This window comes from Ailuropoda melanoleuca, chromosome 16 (genome assembly GCF_002007445.2).
Source record: "Ailuropoda melanoleuca isolate Jingjing chromosome 16, ASM200744v2, whole genome shotgun sequence".
NCBI lineage: Eukaryota > Metazoa > Chordata > Mammalia > Carnivora > Ursidae > Ailuropoda > Ailuropoda melanoleuca.
Genome location: NC_048233.1, coordinates 61222053 through 61247232, shown reverse-complemented (window position 1 = coordinate 61247232; position 25180 = coordinate 61222053). Strand labels below are relative to the sequence as shown.

Here is a 25180-nt window from a genome sequence, read left to right as displayed (position 1 = left end):
GTCGGGCTCCTTGCCCAGCGCAGAGTCCACTTGAGATCTCTGCCTCTCCCTCTGCCCCTCCCCCTGCTGGCAGGAGCACTCACGCTCAAGCACACTCTCTAATAAATAAAATCTTAATGACTGATCTGATTCCACTATACTAAGCTGAGCTGAAAAACGGGTAAGTTCAGTCCAAATCAAAAGGTTAACTAACCTTTGGGGAGGGCATGAGTTTGTTATTTAAAAACCCTTAATGAAGCCAGGTTTCACTGAACATTCCTGAATTGTTTTACCTCTCCATGCCAAAATGAAATTTGTGTTTCACCCAGAACCTTGTAGAACCATCTTACATGTTATCAGTACTGCCACTTTCACTTTATCTTACGCCACCAAATAACCAATTCAATTAAAAAAAAATAACTAAATACTACCTTGAAGTCTAAATCATAAACTCGGGCTACCAGAATGTAATTAAAACCAAGATTTAATGTGTATTTATCAAGTTGTTTAATGTAACTGGTTGCTGATAACAAAGGGATACTTACACAGATAGCATTTACATTTTGAATTGTTTCAGTCTCCTTTTATAGGCCATATTCTTGTATCTTCATTTTAGTAAGTTCTCTTTAAGGGACAAAGATCCTGCAACTCTGACCCATGTCTAGTTTTTATATTACTTCATTAAAGAAAATGTGCCCTAGCATCAAAATGAAGGATCACCCAACGTGTTTACAAAGAAAATCATGAGCCAAACTTTAGTGTTTTCATGCATTATCTGACGGAGTTGGGAGTATTGGAGGTTTTGGCCATTTTAGCAGTGTTGGTAAGCATTTTACTTTTAATAAGTCCATTTATCTCAAAACCATAGCTGAAGATTATGGCAACTCTTTAATAAAACAGTTGTTTGCTTGCAATGATATGAAATGAGAAAACTGAAGTTTTAAAATCATTACAAGAAATTTTTCCCTCATGGCTTTAAGGGGGTAAAAAAAATACATTTGGTTTACGTGTCAGTGATAAAGGCTGTAATTAAATACTTTCAAACTGCACTTAGAGATGCGGTATTACTAACTCAACTGAGTTAATAATGTTTTATCTGGTTAATCTCCTTTATTTTCTCCAAGTTGAATTATCTTGGTAAAATCAGCCAATCCTCACCACTATGCCATTACAAATAATCTATAAATTGGGGGTATATATTCTACAGGAGTTTATTATGCTTTTCAAACTAAATGTTCAATGGAGTGTTTGATGATTTTTAAGTAGATAAAAGCATTATTTTTCCAAGTCTCTCCATTTTATAAAAATAAGTGAAATCCATAAGTGCCCATGCATATATTTTCATATCCTCAATCACATTCCTAAAAAAAGAAACCTGGGTGAGTCCTGCTGGGTGAGACCTAAGAATGCTACAAAGAGAAACCATTCTACTTCCAGGGATCTTTAAAATATCCCACTTCAACGTAATTACCAGTGCTCACGGTGTAATTTAGAAGTGAAGAGATTAAGCATTAAGTAGTAGCATCAGAGAGTTTATTTACATCAAGATACCAGCAGATGTCAGCAAAAACTAAGGCAGTGCCCCATGACTTCGTACAAGCACATGAAGCTATTTCTCTCAGGGTATCCACAATGTAAACAGAAAATCTCAAAGTACCAAAGTGCGGTCCTTTTAAGACCCCTCTGTTTTATACATTGTTACTTGACCCGGGAGGGGTGGGGAGGCCACAGTCAGCCTTTTCAGCACAGCAATAGCTCTTTCAAAAAACTCAACTGCAACAGATATTGTCCAAGGAAACTCACCTACAACGCTTTATGTAACAAACTAAACTACACTTCAGCCAGCCATCCCCATTAAAAAAACAAACTTTTTTATTTTTGGTTACAGAATACTCGTATTAGCTAGACTCTGCAGTATGTGTTTAGGGGTTCTGAACATGGAATATTTGAGAGGACATGAACGTATTTTTCTGGAGAATTTTCTGTCAGGTAGTAGACCAGCTTGTATACAGAAGTAGATATAACATCTTAAAAATAGAAGAATCTCAAGTATAATATTTCAAAGGTAACTATTTTCTTATACTTGTAAAAGAACTAGGAAAAAGATCACATGAGATGCCATTTACTTAAAATATACACATGCATTTTTAATGTTTGTGGTCAATACTGTGTAAGACCAGTGTTTATGGCCTTACATTAACTTCTCCAGCAGGACCCATATACAGCAGAAGTGTTCGTATTGCTTTTATGTCTGCTTGTTAGACTAATAGTATCCTAAAATAATTTAGCCACCTGGAACCATACTTAATGCAAAATATAAAAAGAACCTAGCCAATTTAATTGTATTCTGTATTTCTGTAATTCTATATTTAAAAATAGTAATGTGAACTCATGATGTAATTTTCCCAAAACACAACTTTTATTACAGCATACTCCAAATTAGATACAACTCTCTCTGTAAACATTGTGCATGCTCATGAAAAGTCTGGTTTCCTAAATAGGTATAATGAACAAATATAAGCAAAATTGTTCAAGAAATTTACCCTTGAAACTTAAATTAACTATTACCATCTTTGAAAAATAACACAGAAATGTTACACTAAGGAATGCTGAAATACAATTTGAATTTTAAAGTCATTTATTCTTTTGAAAACATATTCCTGTTTTAAACAACAAAAAAAATCTAAGATTTAAATTTGTCCCTATAAATAGCTTAAGCAATATACTAAATCATACTTACCTAGAACCAACAAAAACATTGGCAATAATGCAACTTAACGTCTAATGAACCCAGAAGTTCAGATAAAATTGGAAGTCTGTGTATCTTCTATAACAAATATTTCCTTAATTCAGAAAAAAAAATCTAGCATCTGATTTAAGTATAAGAGAGCCAAAATATTCTCTTTGCCAGTGCTCTGTTGAAATGTGAATTAAAGAATTGAGACTAACCATACTTCTGATATCTGGTCAGTGACAATTGTAACTTAATGACAACTCCATGGTTCAAAACGGGATACCATCAAAGTAAAACCTGTTAAACAGATACCAGAAGTATGCAGGAGTAAAAATAAACCTCTACTGGTCAATTTAATCAAACTGGTTGTATAAATTTCGTTTCAATAGCTAAAAAGTATTTCAAACTGCTAAACGTTCCCCTGATTAAACTAAAGTACTATAATTTAGGGAAAACCAAGCAAAAACCTAGTTTCCTGGCAATGTCCCAGATGAGAAAAGATTACACAGACAGGTAGCTGCTTACAAAAGAACAGTTATCACCCACTCTAATCCTCCAAACAGCACCCATACAAATTCTATAAAAACGTGTACATCAAGATTCAATTTCCAAATAATTTATACTCTCAACCAGTGTTTCTCTAATGTTTTTTTTCTCATTATTACTCCCTTAAAGCCTTTTTTAGGCCTTTTAATCCTAATCACCACCCCATAAAACTTTAATACCGTAGATACAATGTATCCCTGTTTATGTATTATATGTACACTGATGTTTTATAAAAAGAATGAGATTTTTGCCATCAAGAAAAAATTTTCACCAAGAACATATGGTCTAAACAATGAAAGGTTTGTTTACAATACTAAAACTTTTTTTTTTTTAAGGGTAAGCTGCAAGACGAATTTTAGCATTCAGATATGTAGATTTCCAAAATTCTTTTAACACTCAACCACCTAGTTTTATCAAAATTAATTTTTTCTGATGTAGGTAGGCCCTGTTCTCAGCTACAGTCCTTGGCTTGCACAGTAGTGTAGGACCATCAAAAATGGCCATTCGAAGCAATCTTAATATGGGGAAAAATATTCTGTGACCTTTAAAAATCTGTGAAAATATTTAAAACTCGGTCAGTTACAAACAAAAGAAAACAAAAACACTGTAAAAAAACTATGTTAGTACACTATAATTTAAAACATTAGAAACATTGAGAAAGTGTTATTTCACTGTAAAAAACTAACCAAAAGTGGTCTGAACAGTGCTTGCCTTTTTGTTAACTAAGGATACTATAAATAAGCCACTGCGAACTGTCATACTCAAGTTTGGATCAGCTTCCACCATTTTTCCATTTGTACTTTCAATGTTGTAAAATAACTCTAATTTCCTTTAACATGAAGTTTTTCCCATCACTTCCTCAGGGACCTATTCAACTTTCCTGTCACGACCAACTTGCTTATTCACGTTACACGTGCCCCCGCGAGGCACCCCTAGCTTCACACTGAGGCTCCAGAACAGCAACAGCGCCAACATTCCCATCAGTGATCCCTTCTACAACTCCACTTACATTCAGTGCAGTTTTTCATTTCTTCACTCACTTTTATCTTTGTTGGCCAGTTCTTTTGATGATCTACTTCTGTAAAATGTCACATGGGTTACAAGGAGACAACACAACCACAGGGCTTTGCTGTGAGTGAACTGAATGACAGCTGTGCAATAACCAATCACTAGCAGAATCTGAGAGAATTACTGTGAGAGAATTACTGTGATTGGTCAGAGATGATGAAGCACGTCTGTTCCATAATGAGCTGTGAACCAAAGGGCTGGCAGGGAAGTTTGTACTTCACCTAACTGCTCACAGTATAGACCATGGTAACTGAAATTTAAGCTGTGCTAATGGAGGACTGCCTACTTGTTAACACTAACAGGCTTAAAGCTGACTGCTGAGGAACAGCCCATCTAAATATACATCAGATAATAATCTTAAAGCACCCTAAATGCAACGTTAGTGCACAGTGAGTGCATGTTGAGGTGGTTTTCAAAAATTCTCATCATCTGGCAGTCAACTTTAAAATGTACCTTAGGATAAGAGAGTTTTAGAAATGGAGAAGGGATCTTTAAAGAGCCCGTTATTTGATACCACAAATTATCCAGCATGTTTGTTATGAATGATTTCTCCTCCTTCGATTTCGATTTGCTCATACAGCCACTTGCGGTCACAGCGGCATTCAGCTCCACATTTGGTGGAACCACAGGCAGGACAAGCATAGAAACATCCTAAACAGTCTTCATCAAGGCAGTCACAAAGGTCCATTCCACTGAAAATCAGGAGACCCTGGCTATCATAGACCTTACTCTTCGCAGGTATCACTTGTCTGTAGAGTAAAACACAAGACGAATTACACCTCAAAAACACATTATTTTTGAATATGTTATTGAAATGAAAACAAATTTAAGGAGGTATAATATTTTGAATTAGCAATGATGTCCTGCAAAACTGGTACAAAACTATTCAGGCTCAAGCCTACTGTAGTAAATGAACTCCGTGTGAGAAGAAGAGACCTCATTCTAAAGTGTTCAGACAAATCCAAAAAGCCTAAATATGCCTCTAGAAGTCCATTTAAAAGTCAACTCAGTCCATTTCTTTACTATTTCCAAAAAATATATTTCTCTTTAAAATATTTTCCCCTTATTGTAACAGCAACAACAGAGAATGGCAGCTTAACAGTGGTACATTTTGTTGGATACCAATCTCTTTCTACCACCTTCTTGGTTTTTATACTGCAATTAATCTGTTTCTTGTTCTTTAATGGACTCTAGCAAATCTGGCTTAAAAACAATTAAATGACTCAATGGAAAACCTTAACAGATGGAATAAATGGCATATGTAGAAAATAATTCTGAATGATTACACTAACATTTCTTTGTCAACCTGTGCTTTAGAAATGTTCAATTTGAAAAGTCATATTCCAAACAATTTAGTTTTCTCATTCATTCTGTTGACTGTACCATAACTGTTTCTATTTTAGACATGAAAAAAAATAAAAGCAACCTTGAATTCTTCGAAGATTGACTTTTTGGCTGCCACCCATAGAGTGATATGCCAATTATATAATGCCAATGCTTTTAAAAAATTGTTTTAAGCATAATATGTTTAAATTTTAATTCTCATGCCAAAAATGTTAACTTGTTCACTTCATTGACACTTCCTTAGAAATAAATTTTTAGAGCTGAAAGGGATGCCTTAATTTTATATGCAGTCCTTGGAGAGTCTTACTAATCCCAAATTTTCCAATTTAAAGTATCTACCCAGAAAATTTAAAACTTAAGATAGTGAACAATACAGATGTGAAGCAGCAAGTTAATACAGGTCTTAAGTGAACACAAAGCCTACCTGTCAGAACCAGCGGTTGCATTTTTTGTGAGCCTTCTTTTTTCTCTTTTACCAGTTTCTGGAGCAAATTCGGTTTGCTTTCCCGGGTTTGCAAATTGCAATGACCTCAAAGCTTTAGCAGTTCTTCCCTGAATAAAGGTAAACAAATTATCAACTCAAATCTTGACAACAGACCCCGAACAGATTAATATTTAATCCAGATTATTCCTTAACCTGAAGGATGGTCTGGAAAGAAGAAAAAGGTTTTAGAGCCCAAGTGCAACAACATTTACACAGTCCTAGACAATGTTCAAAGTTTATGGGTTAATTTATTTGTAGTATTTTCATTATCTAATTTTAGTCTCTGGCATATTAGGAGGGGCAACAAGCATGGTAAAAACTGCAATGGCTGCTGCTAAGATGGAGAAAAGGCAGAAAAACTGCTGTATAACCCAAAGGCATAACGCTGAGGTTCCTGGGGTACCTCGCAGTGGAGTGTATGATTCATGATCTTGATGTTATGAGTTCAAGCCCTATGTTAGGTGTGGAGATCACTTAAAAAAATATTAAATCTTTTTAAAAAACCAGAAACAAAACTGAGGTTCCTAATATGATCTTGAGTCCTTAAGGAAAGGTTCTACTATATATATATGTTTTTAAAAGCGGAGAGGCAAGCGGAGAGGTTTCAAGTTCTGAAATAGTATTCTCATCTTTTTAAAAAGCTTTGGTAAAACAAATTTTCGATGGTTAAGGATTTAAGTTCATTATCTGGGGAAAAAACAGTTTATGTGATATATTCCACGAGAGCAACAAATAAATGAAATGGAGAAGACATCTAAAGTGACAGCAGGAGCTAGTATCTAGTATGAACTGCAAGAGAACACTGGATCCTGGAGATATGCCTCTGAGGGGAGAACAAAAGGGAAGCACTACATATAATTTAAAATTTTAATTATCTTTTAATTTGGTTTATTAATATAATGAAAAGGAGGAAATTGAGAAAAATATCCCAGCAGCAAGAATTATAAATTGGTTATAAATAGAAATTTTGAGAAGTGCTCCTTTGATATACTTATCTTTGTTCTGCACCAAAGACAGCTTTATGAAATCTCAATTTTTTTCTGATATAGTTAAATCATCTGAATGTGGGCATGTGAATAAGGGAGTTATAAATATTTAGTATTTACAATGTAAAAATGTATGCTTTTTCACCATAGGGAGTTCTTAAATTAGCAAGTAAAAACTCAGAGCTAGAAGCGAAGGAAAGCTTCTAAAAAACCCAAACAAGAATGGTATTAGTGCCAAAGGAGAAAGAAAGGTTGAAGAAACAGCTACTGCAAGTCATTTCTCTCATGTTCATTTTAAAGCAGTCATTTTTAAGTCCTTCATAAGAAAGGGGAATTCATTCTGCTATACAGATCCTCACTGGCGGGCAGGTCTTACTGAGTTACTTTGGTATTAGAAAAGAAACTAAGGTAACAATTAAGTCCTGGCTTTACCGGAATGTTCTAAAAGCCACTCCAAACATCTTAGCCCTAGCAGTTACAGCTTGAGTCTTGGACATAATATGCTGTTCTTTCCTCAAGCCTACTTTATCATCCAGTCTGGGTATATAGAAATATTTAGAAACACCATTTATTTTCACCTCCCCAACTTTAATTCCAATTAGTATAATAAATAATAATGTAAATATGGTTTCTTTCTTTTTTTTTTTTTTAAAGATTTTATTTATTTGACAGAGAGACAGCCAGCGAAAGAGGGAACACAAGCAGGGGGAGTGGGAGAGGAAGAAGCAGGCTCCCAGTGGAGAAGCCCAAGGCGGGGCTTGATCCCAGAACGCCCGGATCATGCCCTGAGCAGAAGGCAGATGTCTAACAACTGAGCCACCCAGGCACCCCCCATAAATATGGTTTCTTTATAGTTCGACAGAACCTCACATTGTAGAAGTACACAGAAGAAAAAAATGACTACTATACATACATCTGAATCAGGTTTTCTTCTCTGCCGGTCTTCAGAATCAACATCCACACTTCCATTGATTATCTGTGTACATTTTGGACAAAGCTTCCAACCAGGTACAAGCTGTCTTCCAAATTTTGCACTCAGAAAAGTGGCATCATCTAAGTCAATTACATGCAAATTTTTTTTGGCTAGTTTTTTGTGTATGTTAAATGGGTCACAACATGACTTCTGCAAATCCTCAAATCTGTCAATGTAAATTTTTGCATGATGGAAGCAAATGGTATTGTTCCCAGAAAGTGTCATTCCAGTTCTAAGTTGAAGTAAAAGCATATCATTTGATGACAATTCTTGCAAAGTCTTGAAACCCGTGTGACGAGTGTAGTAGGTTTTATGACACTCATTTGTGGTACGAAGCTGGACGCCAACTGAACATGGATCCATCACTCTAGATTCCAGCAAATTTCCCTTGTTTGATTTTGTCTAGATTGATCTTTCTCTCTCTCTGGCTCGCTCGCTCTAGTAGGTCACATGCTGATCGCCCTAGAGAAAAGACTGAAGTCAGATTTGTGCTGCAAACTTTTTATCTGGGAAACTGAGAAAGTATTTGATAAAATTCAACATCTATTTAAAAGAAAGAAACTCTTAGCATGCGAGGAACACAAAAACATTTACCAAAAGCTTACAATAAATGTTATTTAATCATAAAACATTAAAAGCATTCCCTGTAAAGCCAGAACTACAAAAGAATACTTGCTATTTAACACTATATTAAAGCTTCCACTTAACATTGCATTAAAAGGTATGGAGATCGAGAAGGAAGAAGCATTACTCAAAGATGATATAAATATCTACATAGAAAATACAAAAGGTTTAACAGATGAACTATTAAAATTAGTAAGATGATTGAACAATGATGCTAGAAACATAAAACATTAAGAGACCTTACAAAATAAATCCTACAAAAGACATGAGAGACTTTTATGGAGAAAATTATCAAAAAAGAAATACAAAAAAAGATATCCTAAGTAAATGTAGAAATTAATCATGGGAAATCTTACCGAGGTATATATATTCTCTGGTAATTTATCTATAAATTCAATACTATTCCAATCAAATCCCAACAGGTATTACACCCACTCCCCCTTGGAATTTAGCATTTGGTTTATATGGAAGAGTAAAAATCCAAGAAAGTCAAGATAGTTTGAAGGAAAACAATGTAAGATATTTATTTACTATAAAGCTATTACAATTAAAACAGTGTGGTGTTTAGTATAGTATTAGTATAGACAAATAATAGTATAGACAAATAGATCCATGAAAAGAAGAGGGCTTGCTGCAGTATATGACATGTGATTTTATAAAATCAGTGGGCATTGCACACTAATGGGGAAAAGACTTAATAAAAGATTAGGGCATAACCAGCTAACCACATGGAAGAAGACTAAGATCTCTTTCTCACAAATATCAACTCCAGATGAATTAACGAATTAAACAAGAAAAGAAAAACTGTAGTAATGTTTGTAAGAAAACCTAGAAGACTTTGCGACATTGGGATAGAGAAGAATTTCTCAAACAAGAAGGCACATACCAAAGAAAAAGATGGATACATTTGATTATATGTCGAAATTAAACATTTCCTTATAACTCTGAAGGAGGTAAAACAGCCACCCTTGAAAAGGTATTGTTAGGATTATTATCCCAAATATACATAAAAAATTCTGACATCCACAAATCAATTAGAAAATGACAAAGAACCCATTAGAAAACTAAGCAAATAGGGGCACCTGGGTGGATCAGTCAGTTAACGTCTGCCTTCTGCTCAGATCTGGATCCCAGGGTCCTGGGATCCAGCCCTGCAATGGGCTCCCTTTCAGTGGGGAGTCTGCTTCTGCCCCTCCCCCTGCTCGTGCTCTCTCTCCCAAATAAAAATCTTAAAACAAAAAAACAAAACAGAACAAAAAAACAACTAAGCAAATATAAATAGGCAATTTACAGAGGAAAAGAACAAAATAGCCAATAAATGCATCCAAAGATGTTCAACCTTTATAGTTATCCAAAAAAAAAGGCAAACTCAAAACCATTTCTCAAACATTTGCCTAGCAAAATTTTAAAAATCTGATAAGCTAGTACTGGTTAAAATGTGGCCAACTCTTACATGCTCCTTGTACATTGGTAGGAATGTAAACTGCAACTGCTTTAGAGTGTTTTTAGTAATTTCTGACAAAATTAAACAAGTCCACATCCCAGGACCTTGCACTTTCAGCTCTAGGTGTCTGCCAAAAAATATATGTCCCAAAAGAGCACAAGGACTTTGTACATTATATATACAAGGACTTTGAGCATCTACTGTCTTCAATAGTGAAAAGTTGGAAATTATCTAATTTTAAGGATGAGAAACCATGGGTTACTTAACAAGCACTCCTACAGGACAGCTAACCACACGAATTATATGAATCAACATGGATAAATCTTAAAGATAATCTTAAGTGAAAAAATTGTAAAAGGATACATTTATGTAAAATTTTAAACACATAAAATAGTGTACATGGTTTATAGATGAAAATATGAATCATGCTAAAATATGAGTAAGAAATACCAAATTTGTGGTATACATACTTCTGAGGAGGAAGGAAACTATTTAAAAAGAGATTTATGGAAGGTTAAATTGAAGGCATGTACACAAGTGTTTTCATTATTTTCTGTACTTTCTATCTGAAAACTTTCATAAATATTTTTCAAAGCAAATACAAAAACTTAGTTGAATTCCTAAGGAAAGAGTCAACAAATCCAAGTCACTGGGAAGAAAAAGTGTTGAAAATATACATGAGAAACAAACTGAGGGCCTCAGAGGGGAGGGGGGTGGGGGAATGGGATAGACCGGTGATTGGTATTAAGGAGGGCACGTATTGCATGGTGCACTGGGTGTTATATGCAATTAATGAATCATCGAACTTTACATCGGAAGCCGGGGATGTACTGTATGGTGACTAACATAATATAATAAAAAATCATTAAAAAAAAAAAAAAGAAAATATACTTGAACCACTGAAATCTAGGTGGTGGCAGAGTGTTGAAATACCTAGGATTCTGCAATTTTTCAAGTGTTTTTTTAAATTTGCTCCATGGGAAAAACAAAAAACAAGAAACAAAAACAAAAAAACCCCATCAACTGGTTAGGAAGCTTAGATACTTCCCCATATTCTCTTCAGAGAAAAAACAGAATCGTATAAAATCATATGAAACCATATACAAAGATGACTCAGGTCTCATGTAACAAAAAACAGTGAATATGTATGTACCTGTTTTCAGTTAAAATACTAAATTTTTTATTTAGTTAAAAAATAGAATAGAATCTAAAGTTCAAAATGTCACTGAACATTTTAAATTAAAATGTTTAAAAGCTAATTAAGATGGAGCATATTTATGTATTTTTATTCTATTTCAACCAACTTTTAAAATTTAACTTCCCAGTAATGGTGCCAAGTGCATCAGATAAAATGGCTTGTATTATACAAATAATTAGATTTCTTTTAACAGAAATACGGGTTAAACTAAATGAAGGAATGGAAAAGAGGAAGCTAGAGGTGCAGTTACAAAACAAACTATGCTGTACTATCCTTTAACAGATATGGGACAGAAATCTTGCTGACCTTTCTTAACAGTATCACAAGGAAAGAAACTTGATCGACAACCTTCTCAGCACATTACGGAAATTGCTAATGTTTATCTCTCATTGATGCTCCATTCTTTATATTTGTAAGTAACTATCACCAATTTGTAGCCACTAATCTATGATTTTCTGAACAAAAAATTATTCCTAAGCATTCAAAGACTTGGACCACCCTGACCATATTTAATAGGAAAAGCATCTTACAACTTAAAAAATTCATTTTAGAAATTCTGTCTTTCCACAGAACTAATACATTTTTACCCATTAGGGAATTCTTTTCCTTGGCTACTGGGGCATCTGTTCCTTTACTTTCATCTTTTTTTTTTTTTTCCCATTCTCAACTTACTTTATTTAAGGCAAGCATTATCTTGGTACAAAACCAAGGACATTCCAAAACAGGAGAAAAAAAAAAAGACCAAAATTCCTTGTGAACATAGGAAAAAATTCATAAAAATAATTTAGTACACAGAATCCAGCAATACATACAAAAAAATCACAACCAATGAAAATGTCATTAAAGAAACATGAAATACTCAGGAATAATTTAAACAAAACATTTTGGTTTGCCTATACACCAAAATCTACAAAATTTGTTGAGAATTATTTTAAAAGACCAAAATAAATGGTGAGATACCCCATGTTCATGTATTGGAAGACACAAAATTGGTTAAATGTCTGTTCTCCTTATAGATTCAATGCAATTGTAATCATTAATTAATAAGCTTCATCTAAAATTTACATAAAATGAAAGGACTTCCTATACCCAAAACAATCACAAAAAAGAAAAGCCTTCTAGTCCAATCAGAATGGACTTACTCTAATCAGGATGGTATGGAATTATCTTAAAGATAGATACATACATATCAATGGGATCAAATATAAACCCAAGAGATATACCCCCATTTATAGGTGCAAGTGATTTCTGGTAAAGGTACAAAGCCAATCCTATGGGAAAAATAAATTTTTTCAACAAGTGGCTTTGAAATAAGTGGATATCCATATGAGAAAAATGAACATTGGCCAGTAACATACACTATAGATGGAAATCAAGATAATTCATAGTCTTCAACACTACAGCTGAAGACTTTAGGAGAAAACATTGGAGACCATATTTATTATGTTGTGTAGGCAAAGGTTTCTCTGGACACAGAAAGCAATTAACATAATAGAAAAAATGATAATTAGGTTTCACAAAGAATACTTTTATTCACAAGTCAAAATTTCAAATATTAATAGGAAAGCCATATACTGAGAGAAAATATGCAAACAGTATTTATCAGCCAAATCCTTGTATACAGATTAAAAAACTACAATAATAAAAAGACAAACCATTAACATTGGCAAAAGACTAAAGCAGACAATTCAAAAAGTAAGATATATAGACAATAAACAATAGACAATACATGATAAACAATTGACAGCCATCAAAAAGAATGTAATCTTGCCATTTGCAAGGACATGGATAGAGCTAGAGTGTATTATGCTAAGTGAAATAAGTCACTCAGAGAAAGACAAATACCATATGATCTCACATGAACATATGGGAAGGGGGAAAAAAGAAAAAGGGAAAACGAAACAAGCCATAAGAGACTCTTAATGATAGAGAACAAACTGAGGGCTGCTGGAGGGGACGTGGGGGATGGGCTAACTGGGTGATGGGTATTAAGGAGGGCACTTGTTGTGATGAGCACTGGGTATTATATGTAAGTGATGAATAACTGAATTCTACTCCAGAAACCGATATTGTGCTGTAAGTTCACTAAAATTTAAACAACAAAGTGAAAATAAAAAATAAATATTCCAGTGAATGTGTAGTGGAATATCACTGAAAAATACTTAGTGCAATCTCTAAAGACTAAGTAAGCAACTGTTAATGTGTTTACTTTCCTTTTATCTTGCCTAAATTACTACACAGTTTATGAGAGTTTATTAGCAAGACTCTAAGTTGCGCCAGTGTACTTAAGTGATCTCCCTTAGAAACTTGGAAATATGATTAAACTCCTATTAAATCACTTTTTTTTCTGTAAGCATTTGCTTGGACATCTTCCACAATAGCATAAATTCTTTTACTAACCTTTATTAAACCATTATGAACCTGAACTCCTAGCTGAGAATATAGTGTTAAATGTGTTTTTAATTCAACTTAGCCATGACCCTATCAGTCCTTGAAAACATTCTCTTCTGGCAAACAGGTGCTTCCAACTATTTTGAGCTCTGGGCACACTTCTGAGTACTGTAACTTTTGGAGGAACACTGGAAGGTACTAAACTGCTGCACAATACCATTTTGTAAGCAGCCATCCCTCAAGTGTCACTGTTAGGGGAGATTTACTATTAGAGTTGCCAGATAAAATATAGTATGCTCAGCTAAAAATGAATTTTAGATAATGCATATATGTTGACTGTATCCCAAATACTGCTAAAAATTTGTTATTTGTCTGAAATTCAAATTTAACTGGACATCCTGTATTTTTATTTGCTAAATCTGGCAACCTTATTTACTATGTAGTTTTTGCATCTTCCAGTAAGTAGAGATGTTTCTTTGGTACCAGCTTCACATTATGCCCCACTTCTTGTCACTAAAGAAAGCTGAACTTCCCATTAATAAATTATAGGACCTGCTTGGTTTAAAATTAAAATGTCCTAACAGACAGAAGATAAACTGTCAGTTACAGTAAAAAAAAAAAATAAATAAATAAATTTTACACATTAAAACTCAATGGCACAACTGTACCAACTCATTTAAAACTATTATAGTAAGAGTGTATCCACCTGTGTTAATGAAGTTTTATTGCTTAAAGTCTTACATAAGTTTGTTTCCTGACCCACTATTAGGCAGTTTCTTCAAGCACGGCTAATGCTGGGCCAAAGAAAGTCAGGCTTGCTCAAGGAGCACACAATTTCAGCCAGCAATCTTAAGTGGTTACTGCCTGCCTTCTAAAAATTACAGCCTCTGGCTGCTCCTCCCCTGTTGTATTACTCAATGTCCTTATTTCTGTCTTCCTTCCCTAAAGTTCTGCCTTAGAGCTTTTTGGATATATTTCTCAGCAACTGTTTCTTTTGCTCGCTTTGGTCTGTGTTCTGGCAATGTGGCCCATAATTAATATTTACCTTTTTCTTCAAGTGACAGTCCAATAGCTTCATGTTGCTCCCTTCCCCTACATGATGCAACATTCTCCATGCAATGATGTAATGATTAATCTAACACCTTCCTTAATTAACACAGTCAGAAATGCCCTACTATTCATTGTCCACGAACCAGTACTGCCATCAGCTGGGAACTTATTGGAAAAGAGGGACCTCAGTAAGGACCCTAGATCCTGTGAATCAGGATCCACATTTTTAAAAAAAGATCCCCAGGTGATATGTAAGCATATTAGTTTGAGATCCACTGCTTTAGGTAGTTCAACTAAGAGAACATTAACCAAGCATCTTCCATATTTATAAGGCATATTGTTTTTAAAAAAGGAAAATACACAACATGAACTTGCCTTCCAGGAAGTCTGACATTTAGCGAAGATTAGGAAGGGAGGGGAGTCATAAACTTGATAAAACAGATGTATAAAGAACTATGCATTGTTGAGAGCACAGCTCTCAAGGTTCTCACATTCTAATTATGAGACCTCTGCTTCTTCCACTGTCTTGCTTCCACTGCTATTTACAGCTGACACCTGAAGATAAGGGTTAGCAACGTAAATATAATTCTGTCTATATTCTTGTAACTTCTGTATAATGGAGGTTCAATGGACTCCCTGGCCCATTGTAAAAGACCATTTTGCTTCCACGTGCTCATTTATTTTAATATTCCTGATCAATAAGTATGTCTGTTCTTTTGTCATTTGAACTAGTTATAACATCTTACCAGTTCCCTCATTAGTAAGGGAAACAAAAACCGTGTGTTCATAATTTTATATTTGTGTGACAGTCATGATTTTACTTCCACCCCCTTTTTTTGTGGAATTTGTGTGTGTGTAGGGGGGGGGGGATTCTTTTAAACACAGGAAGAGATTAATTTGCTCCAGCCAATCAATTTAACCATTATAATATCTAGTATTCATCATGGAAGAAAAAAAAAGTACTGCTTTTAAATGGATAAGATGAAAACCAATAAAAAATGAAAAACCTTAAATGTGTTCATTTAGACCTGATTAATTTAGTTCTTTTGCCCCAACTTTGGGAAGATTTTACTATGACACAAATGAGATCCAGGTCTTCAAGTACTTTTAAACTACATCTAATGAAGTAGGATTTACAAATACTAACACTTAATTTCTGAAGGGTCACTGAGTCTCCAAAGGCCTTCTTGTATAAAGGTTTGGATGAATTTTATTTGTAAAATAAATTTCAAATAGCATTTCAAATAGCAAAAATGCCTTTTGAGAAGCTGAATTTTACTGGAGACCTGTGTTCCTAGTTCTTTAAGAGTCACGGTTAAAGAAATCCTCCCATTCCTCTCCTTACGGCTTCTACAAGACTCTGAGGATACCACCTTGTTTACCTATGACTAAGAAAAAGACCCTCCAAATTTCCATTCTTCGCCTCATTTATAAATTTATGAATCTTTTTTAAGATTTAATTATTTATTTCAGAGAAAGAGCGAGAGAAAGGAGAGGGAGAGAGAGAGAGGGCGCAAAGGGTGTGAAGACAAGCATGCAAGGGACAGTGGGGGTGGGAACAGAGGGAGAGGGAAAGGGGAAGTCAACTCCCCGCTGAGTGGCAAGGCTCCAGGCTAGATCTAACAACACAGAGATTATGACCTGAGGGAAAACCAAGAGTCTGTCCCTCAACAGTCTGAGACACCCAGGTGCCCCTATAAATTTGTGAATCTTAACTGCATGTCAAAAGTGACCAATTGGAACAAAAATGCCGGTTAGCTATATTTTAAGTTTCTCTCCTTCCCCCAGGTCCCAGAACTGTGGCCCACCCTCAGCCAGAACCCACCACAACTCCTCCCGAGAACAGCCTCAGGGTAAAACACTCTGGAACCTACAATCAAATCAAGGAGTTCTGTTTTAGCATCTTTTATTCCTCCCTTGAGATGCTGGTACATCTTTTGGTCAGAGAATTCTCTCCATTTCAATAGTTCATTGTCCCTTATTGCCATAACCCTTTCAAATAAAGTCTCTCTTTACAAACTCTGGATTTTTTTTTTATTTGAAAAATCCCTAAAATTATTTTTTGCATTTTGGGCTTTCTGTTGCTTTAGGGTTGTTAACACTCTATTCAGTGCCTACATAGAGTATGTTTTGTGATTCTAAAATTAACATTTAATATTCCTAAAGCACTACTAGAAGAGTCAAAAACAATGAAATAAGCGTAGGATAGATTAGACCCCCCCCCTTTTTTTAAAGATTTTATTTATTTATTGGACAGAGATAGAGACAGCCAGCGAGAGAGGGAACACAAGCAGGGGGAGTGGGAGAGGAAGAAGCAGGCTCCCAGCGGAGGAGCCTGATGTGGGGCTCGATCCCATAACGCCGGGATCACGCCCTGAGCCAAAGGCAGACGCTTAACCGCTGTGCCACCCAGGCATCCCTAGACCCTTTCTTTTACTTCTACCACCTTAGGCCGTAAACAAAATTATCTGCTCCTCGTATGATTTGAACACTTCAAGCTCAAGAAACAAGTTTTTGTTTTTGTTTTAAACTGAGGTATGATTTACATACAACATTATTAGTTTCAGGGGTACAAAGTAATGATTCAACTTTCGTATATATTGTGAAAGATCACCACAATTAAGTCTAGTTAACATCCATCACCACATGGTTACAACTGTTTTTTCTTGTGATGAGAACTTTTAAGATTTACTTCCTCAGGAACTTTCAAATATGCAATACAGTGTTGTTAACTATTGTCACCATGCTGTACATTACATCCCCATTACTTATTTTATAACTGGAAGTTTGTACCTTTTGACCCTTCACCGATTTTGTATAACCCCCACCTCTGGCAACCACCAATCTGTTCTCTGTATCTATGAGTTTGTGTTTTGCTTTTTTAATTATTTAAAATGTATACATGTAGGGACACCTGGGTAGCTCAGTTGGTAAGTGTTTGCCTTCAGCTCAGGTCATGATCTCAGGGTCCTGGGACTGAGCCTGGCATCAGGCTTCCTGCTCAGCGAGGAGTCTGCTTCTCCCTCTGCCTCTCCCCTCGTTTGTGGGCTCTCTCTCTCTCTCAAATAAATAACAATCTTTAAAAAATAAAATTTATACATGTACTAAATATTTAGATTCTATGGAATAAGCTTTCAAGCATTATCACTTGTTATCCATTACCAAACTCCACAGCAGGCAGGCAAATGTAGATGAGCAAGCTCATACAACGAAATGACGCTAGCAAGCTTTCCTAGTAACGCAAGGTCTAGGACATTATCGCAGGGCTCCTGCAGGAATTAAAGCAGGACACCACAGCCATCACTGCCACTAACAAAACAACAGCAGAGGAAGGTAGGGATTAATCAAGGAGAATTTTTTTTTCTTCCCAAAATTTAAAGGGAAATTTCTCAAAATATTTTCCAATATGTTGGTTTCCCTTAATACAGTTTTTCCAGTCTCCTAATTAGTGGGAAAAAGTAGCATTAGGAGGAAAGTTAGCCAAAGAAGAAATTTACTGAATTTTTAGTTCAACTTTTAATAAAAGTCTTCCCCTTTCATGACAAATGCCTTTTTTCTTTGGGGGGGGGCTGTCTTAGAAATTTATAAGGCATTTTCCCAGATTATCTTTTATTTAATGGAAGAAAAATCCCTACTTTATGAATCAGCAGTTTTGGTCATAGGAATACACATACAAGTCATGCCTCTTGCATCTGTCAACTTTTTGTACCCACTATCTTCAAATACTAACTACTCACCCTGCAAGTGAATGGACACTAACAGAAGGGTTAAGGAGCAAAATGAGATAGTCTTTAACACTTAAGAGTCAGGCCCAACAAGAAAGGTAAAGAACTTAGAACCGAAACATAGTCAATAGTACCGTTTAAAATATTTGGTTCAAGTGCCTGTATTTACTAAGTGCCAGGTACAGTACTAAGCACAAACATCATCTCTTTAATCTTGACAACAGTGAAGTACTATCATCCCCATTTACAGATGATGAAACTGAAAGTTAGAGCTCTAGTCACAAGCCTAGCACAGAGCCTGTTATGACATTCAAGTTCTTGCTTAATGAAAAAAAAAACCCACAAAAACTAATTTTACTTTATATAAAGAATCCCTCTTAATCAGGCCCTAACGATTTACTCTAGGTTTATCTAACGTATTCCCCTCAGATTTTTTTAACGCTTTGTCTAGCATACTTTCAGATCATTTGGGGAACAATTTAGCAAACCCTTCAGGCTTCCAAATTTGTAATTTGTCTCTAATCCTCTAGTCCTTAAAGGCCAAAGAGAACTGAAGTAGGATTTCAACAACTGAGAGACTGTTTGCAGACCAAGAAGAATGAGCAAAGTTCTCTTTATTCTACCTGATTCTGTATGTGGCCCAAACTGTCAAACAATACTTAACACTATAGTTGTTGAGTAAGTGTGCAACTGAATTCTTTTTTTAAAATTTTTTTTTTATTATATTATGTTAGTCACCATACAATTCTAAATCATTCCGTTGAAAATACTTTCATCTCTTCCTAAAAAATAGTCTGGACTCTCTAGCATGACATTACTTGTTCAAATGCCACATACTCCAGGCCAAACTACACTATTTGCAAAGTTCTTTTACACTTTATGCCTTTATATTGTCCTCCTGCTTGGAAAGCCCATGACCCTTTCTGTGCCAGGCAATGCTAACTTATTTTTCAGGGCAGCACCAGTGTCTTCACCTATCTGGTGTGCCTTACTCAAATACTATTATTATAGGTCCTTCTTCCTCTCTGTCTGCAGAACAATTTAACGGTGCATTAAAACTTTTTCTCTATTCTCAGCTGTGGGAAGGCAGGAGCTATATGGTTTTATTTTCCGCTTTACCTGAGGCAAAAGAGGAACTTCAGGGACTTCCCTTTTCATAGCACTATCACGGGGTTTTTTTGTTGTTCGTTTTTCAATAATATATTAAACTCTGTGAGAACAAGGAATCACCCAGTTCCTGTTTTACAGTTGTAGCTTCTCTAGCATCTATACTAGCACTTACTAAACAACGTCTTGTGAATACACGTTCAGAAACTGCTATAATCTCACACCAAGGAGGATGAATCTCTCAAATCAGGGTAACTAAGTCCACAGGACGCCGCAATATTCCCACCTCAACAACATGATAGTCACAGGCATACGCCCCTAGTTGACAGTCACATCATAACGTTTCAAGCTACCGGATACGTCCAATGATCATTGACTCAGTTCATCCTACTGCGATGGAAAAATGGATACTGATCGGCCTCCAGCCTCAACCAAACAGCTAGGGCTCCTTAAAAAATAAAAACGAAACTGGAGCGATACAGGCTGCGGCCTAGGGTCAAGGCCATAATCACCCTCTTGTAAATAGTACAAGCCTAAATCATAGCTTTGCGGGCTCCAGGTCTCCCGAAACGAGGCGACAACCCGCCGAGGATACAGATGCGACAGGAATTGTGCTGGGTCCTGACACAGGTGACCCGCAGATGAACTGGGGGAGGGCAAGTACTCTGCAGGGTAGCCGGCTGCAGGAGGCCCCAGCCAGCAGCGAAAGTCCCTCTCACGTGTCTGGGCCTCCTCTCCCATCCCTCCTTACAGACCTCCGTGAACCGGGCCTGGCTCCCCCTCTCATCCAAGGACCTGTCTCCACACTCGCGCCCTTCCCAGAGCCTCCCCCCGTCCCCTTCCACCTTAGCTCGTGCTCTCCTCTGCAGAATTTGGGCTGCACTCGCATTCGCGTAGGGCCGACTTCGCTGCCGGCTTTTCCTTTCCTCCCCGTCGCTACCACCGAGAGGACGGCGATCGAAGGCTAGAGAGGCTCAGCGTTAGCATAAACCTAGAGCCTAGAGCGACGCAAGCCTGGACGGCCTCCCGGGCGGGAAGGGCGGGGCGGCGTTAATGGGCAGAAGACGCAACGTGAGGCAATGGTTGCTTCGGAAGCTCCCTCAGTTTTGCAGTCTGTTCTCTGAGGTTAGGGAATTGGGAGTTCCCTGGGGCCATTTCCTGCAAGATACAGGTTCAACTGACTTAGACTGTGTTCGCAAATCTCTGCGCCTGTGCGTGAGGCCAAATTTTTGCACCCCACTCCTCTAATCCCTGGAGAAGTGAATGAGTTACAAGAACTTCAAGAACAGAACCTTTATTTATAGTCTCACGTTTTATGTGATTTCTTTTGTTCAAGCGAAATCTGTTCCGAAATGCATCTCTTTTATTATAAACATATCTATGTTTATTACTTCAAGTAAAATGTAGGCTTCCAGGAAGATGTTTGTAAATATTCTGAGGGAAGAAACAATGTATTTCTTGTATCCTTATTGTCAGCCACAGTTTAGGTGCTCAGTTTTTAAAGTGGATTTTACTGGTCTAGTCTTTGAGAGCCTGTGATTTCTTAGACTGAAGGGTCTCAGCCTTCAGTTTTCAGGTGTGTGTGTGTGTGAACACCCAAATTATTGTTTTTTTGACCAACCAAGTGAAGAATGTGAGATGGGGAAATAGGATAAGGCACACCGACATCCCAGCTTGCTAGTGATATGAAACACACCACTGTAGGTTGTTTTAATGCAGTGAGCCTATCTATGGTCCTTCCTACCACTTCCGTTCTGCTCTGCAACCAGGTAGGGTTTTGCTGCTCACTAAAATCAAGTCAATCTTAGAACTAAGGTATGGGAGAAAGGCAAAAACAAGGGATAATCAGCCAGCTGTGTCTGCAGGAGGTCACATTCAATCGTTCTTTTGTTACTTTGCTCTTGGTACTTTGCTAAGAAATAATGAAAAAAAAAATCTCTGCTTTGAAAGAGCTCACAGACTAGTGAGAGAGGAGTAAACAGTTAATCACACTGTGGTGTGATAAATGCCATAAAAGAAACAAGGGTATGAACAGGATAAAATGAGAGGCATGAAAGCAGGGGCATTCAGGAGGAGATTAATGCTTGAATTGAGCTNATCTCTGCTTTGAAAGAGCTCACAGACTAGTAAGAGAGGAGTAAACAGTTAATCACACTGTGGTGTGATAAATGCCATAAAAGAAACAACGGTATGAACAGGATAAAATGAGAGGCATGAAAGCAGGGGCATTCAGGAGGAGATTAATGCTTGAATTGAGCTGTCATATGGAAAAATAACTTGATACACTGGTGGCCTCCAAGTGCACTACTAGTTAAGCTATCCTAGAGGTGATGAAACAGAAGGCTCACAAACCAAATTAAAATGCTTGAATAATCAATTTATTGAATCAATTTAAATACCCAGTGAGAAGTAAGGGAAATAATTGGAGTAAGTTGACACACTTAGGATAGGGTGTAAGCAAGTGGAAGGATAACATCACTTGAATCATGAGTTATGCAATATTCATATGTTCTGTCTGCCACATCAGCCTTTCCACTGATGATATGCTTATGAGGACTAGATTGAGGTTTTAGCAAGGACGCCCATAGGTGGAAAGTGCTTTGGGCCATTGGCACACCCTGCTCTGTTGGATATGCAGGGAGACATGCCTGGCCACAACCAGAGCCTACTATTAGTTCGATGAACAGACCACTGATTTTATTTGCATTTCTTGGATAGAATACATACATATGAGACTATACTAGGTGTCATGGGTGGCTAATTTAGGGCTGACAAAGCTTTCAGGCCAGAGATGGCACAGCTATTCATACCTTAGTTTTTCTATCCCTTTTTGACTGCAAGTGACCCTCTTCCATCATGTTTTTTATTTAACTTTGGCATGCCTTATAGTTTACTAACTTACTATGTATATTTAACACAATTCTGCCTATGTTTCACAAAGTACATAGTTACTCATATTCTATATATAAAACATCCTAGGAGTTTTGCATTTATCTCATAAGCTACTAGTGTACTTAACACTTCTTCTGGCTAACAGTTCTTATGACTTTCTTCCATCCTTAAGGAAACTGCAAGGAATTCAGTATAGTTGGAGTGAGAAGCTGGAGAGGTAAGTAAAGGACAGATAGTACCCTTTCTGTGGCATATTAGAAATACTAGATTTTATACTGAAGAAAATTAAAACTATAAGGAGAGTGGAAAATAGGGAAGAGGTGCAGTCCTGGGCTGGAGGGGCCAGGTGGAATCTCTTTCCCTAATGCAAGTGATTAATAATAAGGGCCTCAATCAACTAAAGCAGTGGCTCCATGGGGTTAGAAGGTGATTGCCCCGACGCCTCCAAGACATTTGGTGATGTTTGGAGACATTTTTGGTTTTTCAGACTAGGGGGTGCTACTGATAACTGCTGGGGTGAAGACAGGGAAACTTCTAAACATCCTACAATGCACAAGACAATCCCTCACCAACAAAGAACTGTTGTGATATCAGTAGTGCCAGGATTGAGAAACCCTGAAGTAAGGGATTTAAGGAAGCATAGAGAAGATAGAGGTTAAGCTATTAGATTTCGTTGGACTTTATAACTGATTAAATATAGAGGTGAGGAAGAAGGAGAGAATGATTTTAGGGTTCTTGCTTGGGTAACTAGGAGGACAAAGGGTTAGGGAAAATAGAGACAAAGAATTATATGTTAGGTATTCAAGTTTGAGACATCCCCAAGATGTGCAGTAAGCAGTTGGAAGATAACAGAGAGGAGATGAGAACAAAATTGGGAATCTTCTTAATAAGAAATGTTTGTACCAGATTAGATTAGAATCTCTACGGATAAACTCTAAGAATCTGCATTTTTGGCAGGCAATTTGGTGATCTTGCAGCATGCCAAAATTTGAGAACAATAGTTTTAGGTCTCAGAAGAGAGTTCTGAGGCACAAACAGTGAAGTAGCAGCAAAACTAGGGAAGAGCAGAGTCCCAAAAACCATAGAGAGAGTTGAAAGCAGGGATTTTATTAGTACAAGAGGTTGCTATAAAGCAGTACTGGTCATTAGAAGTATAATGCAAGTCACGTTTTCTAGTTGCTGTGTTACAAAGGTAAAACAGGTGAAATTAATTTTAGAACTCTATTTTGTTTAACCCATTATATCTAAAACATTTGAACATGTAATTCGTGTAAAATTAATAAGGTATGTTATATCCTTTTTTCATACAAAGTCCTAGAAATCTGGTGTGCCTTTCATACCTCTAGCACCTCTTAATTTGAACTAGCCACAGTTCAGGTACTCAGTAGCTACAGGTGACTAATGGCTACCATGTTGAATAGCACAGCTGTAGAAGGTCCAGTAAGAAAAGAACTAAAGTGTAATCTTTAGCTAGAGTAATAAGGGTGGTTATAGATAGTGTGATAAGAACTCTATCAGTGAAGAAGCCAGAATATGCCCAGGTAAAGGATGGGAAGTTAGAGATGATAACAGCTACCATAGGGAACATTTTTGAGAATATTTGCTAGTAATAATATAGTATGAGAGGCTTTTTTTTTTGTACTTTTGAGTATGAATTTAAGATAAGACAGCATAATTCAGTTTTTTTATGTAAAATTTAACAGTTATATTTGAACTTCTGCTTGTACAGAATTGCCTTCCCCCTGGAGACAACTAGAAAATTGGGCATAATATATGAAGTGGCTGTTTTCAGACATTGGACCACAGGCAATACATAATTGTGATCCCTGAGAGAAGAGAAATGAGGTAAGTCCTACGATGACTCCACCCTACTACCTGGAGGGCAGACAAGGACGGAATTTAAACAGAGACCAGTAGTTTCACTGAATGGAGGAGACAGAGATGGGAATTGAGGAAAGCCAAGGAGAAGATATCAGAAAGGAGGAAGTGGCACAGAGAGGGGTCTGTCTGCCCAGGTGTAGCTTTCCCCTTGTCCTTTGGCTGATTATTGATCTGTGCAATGAAGACTGAAACTCTATGAGGCCTGGCACCAAAAAGCAGTAGGCCAAACACCTACTGATGCTTACATAGAGCTGGAAATGGTTTGTGTTCCCATCTGCCAGAGTAGAGAGACCTTGTAATACACACATTTCTACCAATCAAAACGAGAATAGTTGGAGCCTGGTGAACTTGCTCGCTCTTTCTTTCAGGTCTCTCTGCTTAGGCTTGTTTGGTCTTTCTCATAACATAGTAACCATAGGGCATCTGGGTTTATTACATGGTGGCTCAGAGCTCCCAGTGCTTGTGTTCCAGCAAGGTGAAAACTGCTTAGCCTTGTGTGACTTATCCCCTGGAGTCATGTATTGTCACTTCCACCTTATTCTGTTGATTATATGCAAGTCATTGATCTTGGTCCAGATTCAAGAGGTGGGAACATAGCTCCTACCTCTTGATGGGAGGAATATAAAAAAATTTGCAGATATGTTTAAAAACTGCATAAAATGGCATAGTCTAGTACCAACTCTAATAACTACCATAATTTCAAAGTAGTTATGAATATAGATAATATTTTAAGATATCTGTTCCAACTTTAATT

General features: G+C 36.7%; 1 protein-coding gene across 1 annotated transcript; it reads right to left on the bottom strand.

Moving 5' to 3' along the window:
- Window positions 1-2376: 2376 nt before the first annotated feature.
- Window positions 2377-20655, bottom strand: ARL14EP (ADP ribosylation factor like GTPase 14 effector protein). The gene is made up of 4 exons (XM_002924142.4): window positions 20499-20655; window positions 8055-8576; window positions 6096-6223; window positions 2377-5076 (listed from the first exon to the last, which is right to left on the bottom strand). The coding sequence occupies exons 2-4, from the start codon at window positions 8475-8477 to the stop codon at window positions 4848-4850; spliced, it is 780 nt and encodes a 259-aa protein (XP_002924188.1). The 5' UTR covers window positions 8478-8576; window positions 20499-20655; the 3' UTR covers window positions 2377-4847.
- Between the last annotated feature and the right edge of the window lie 4525 nt (window positions 20656-25180).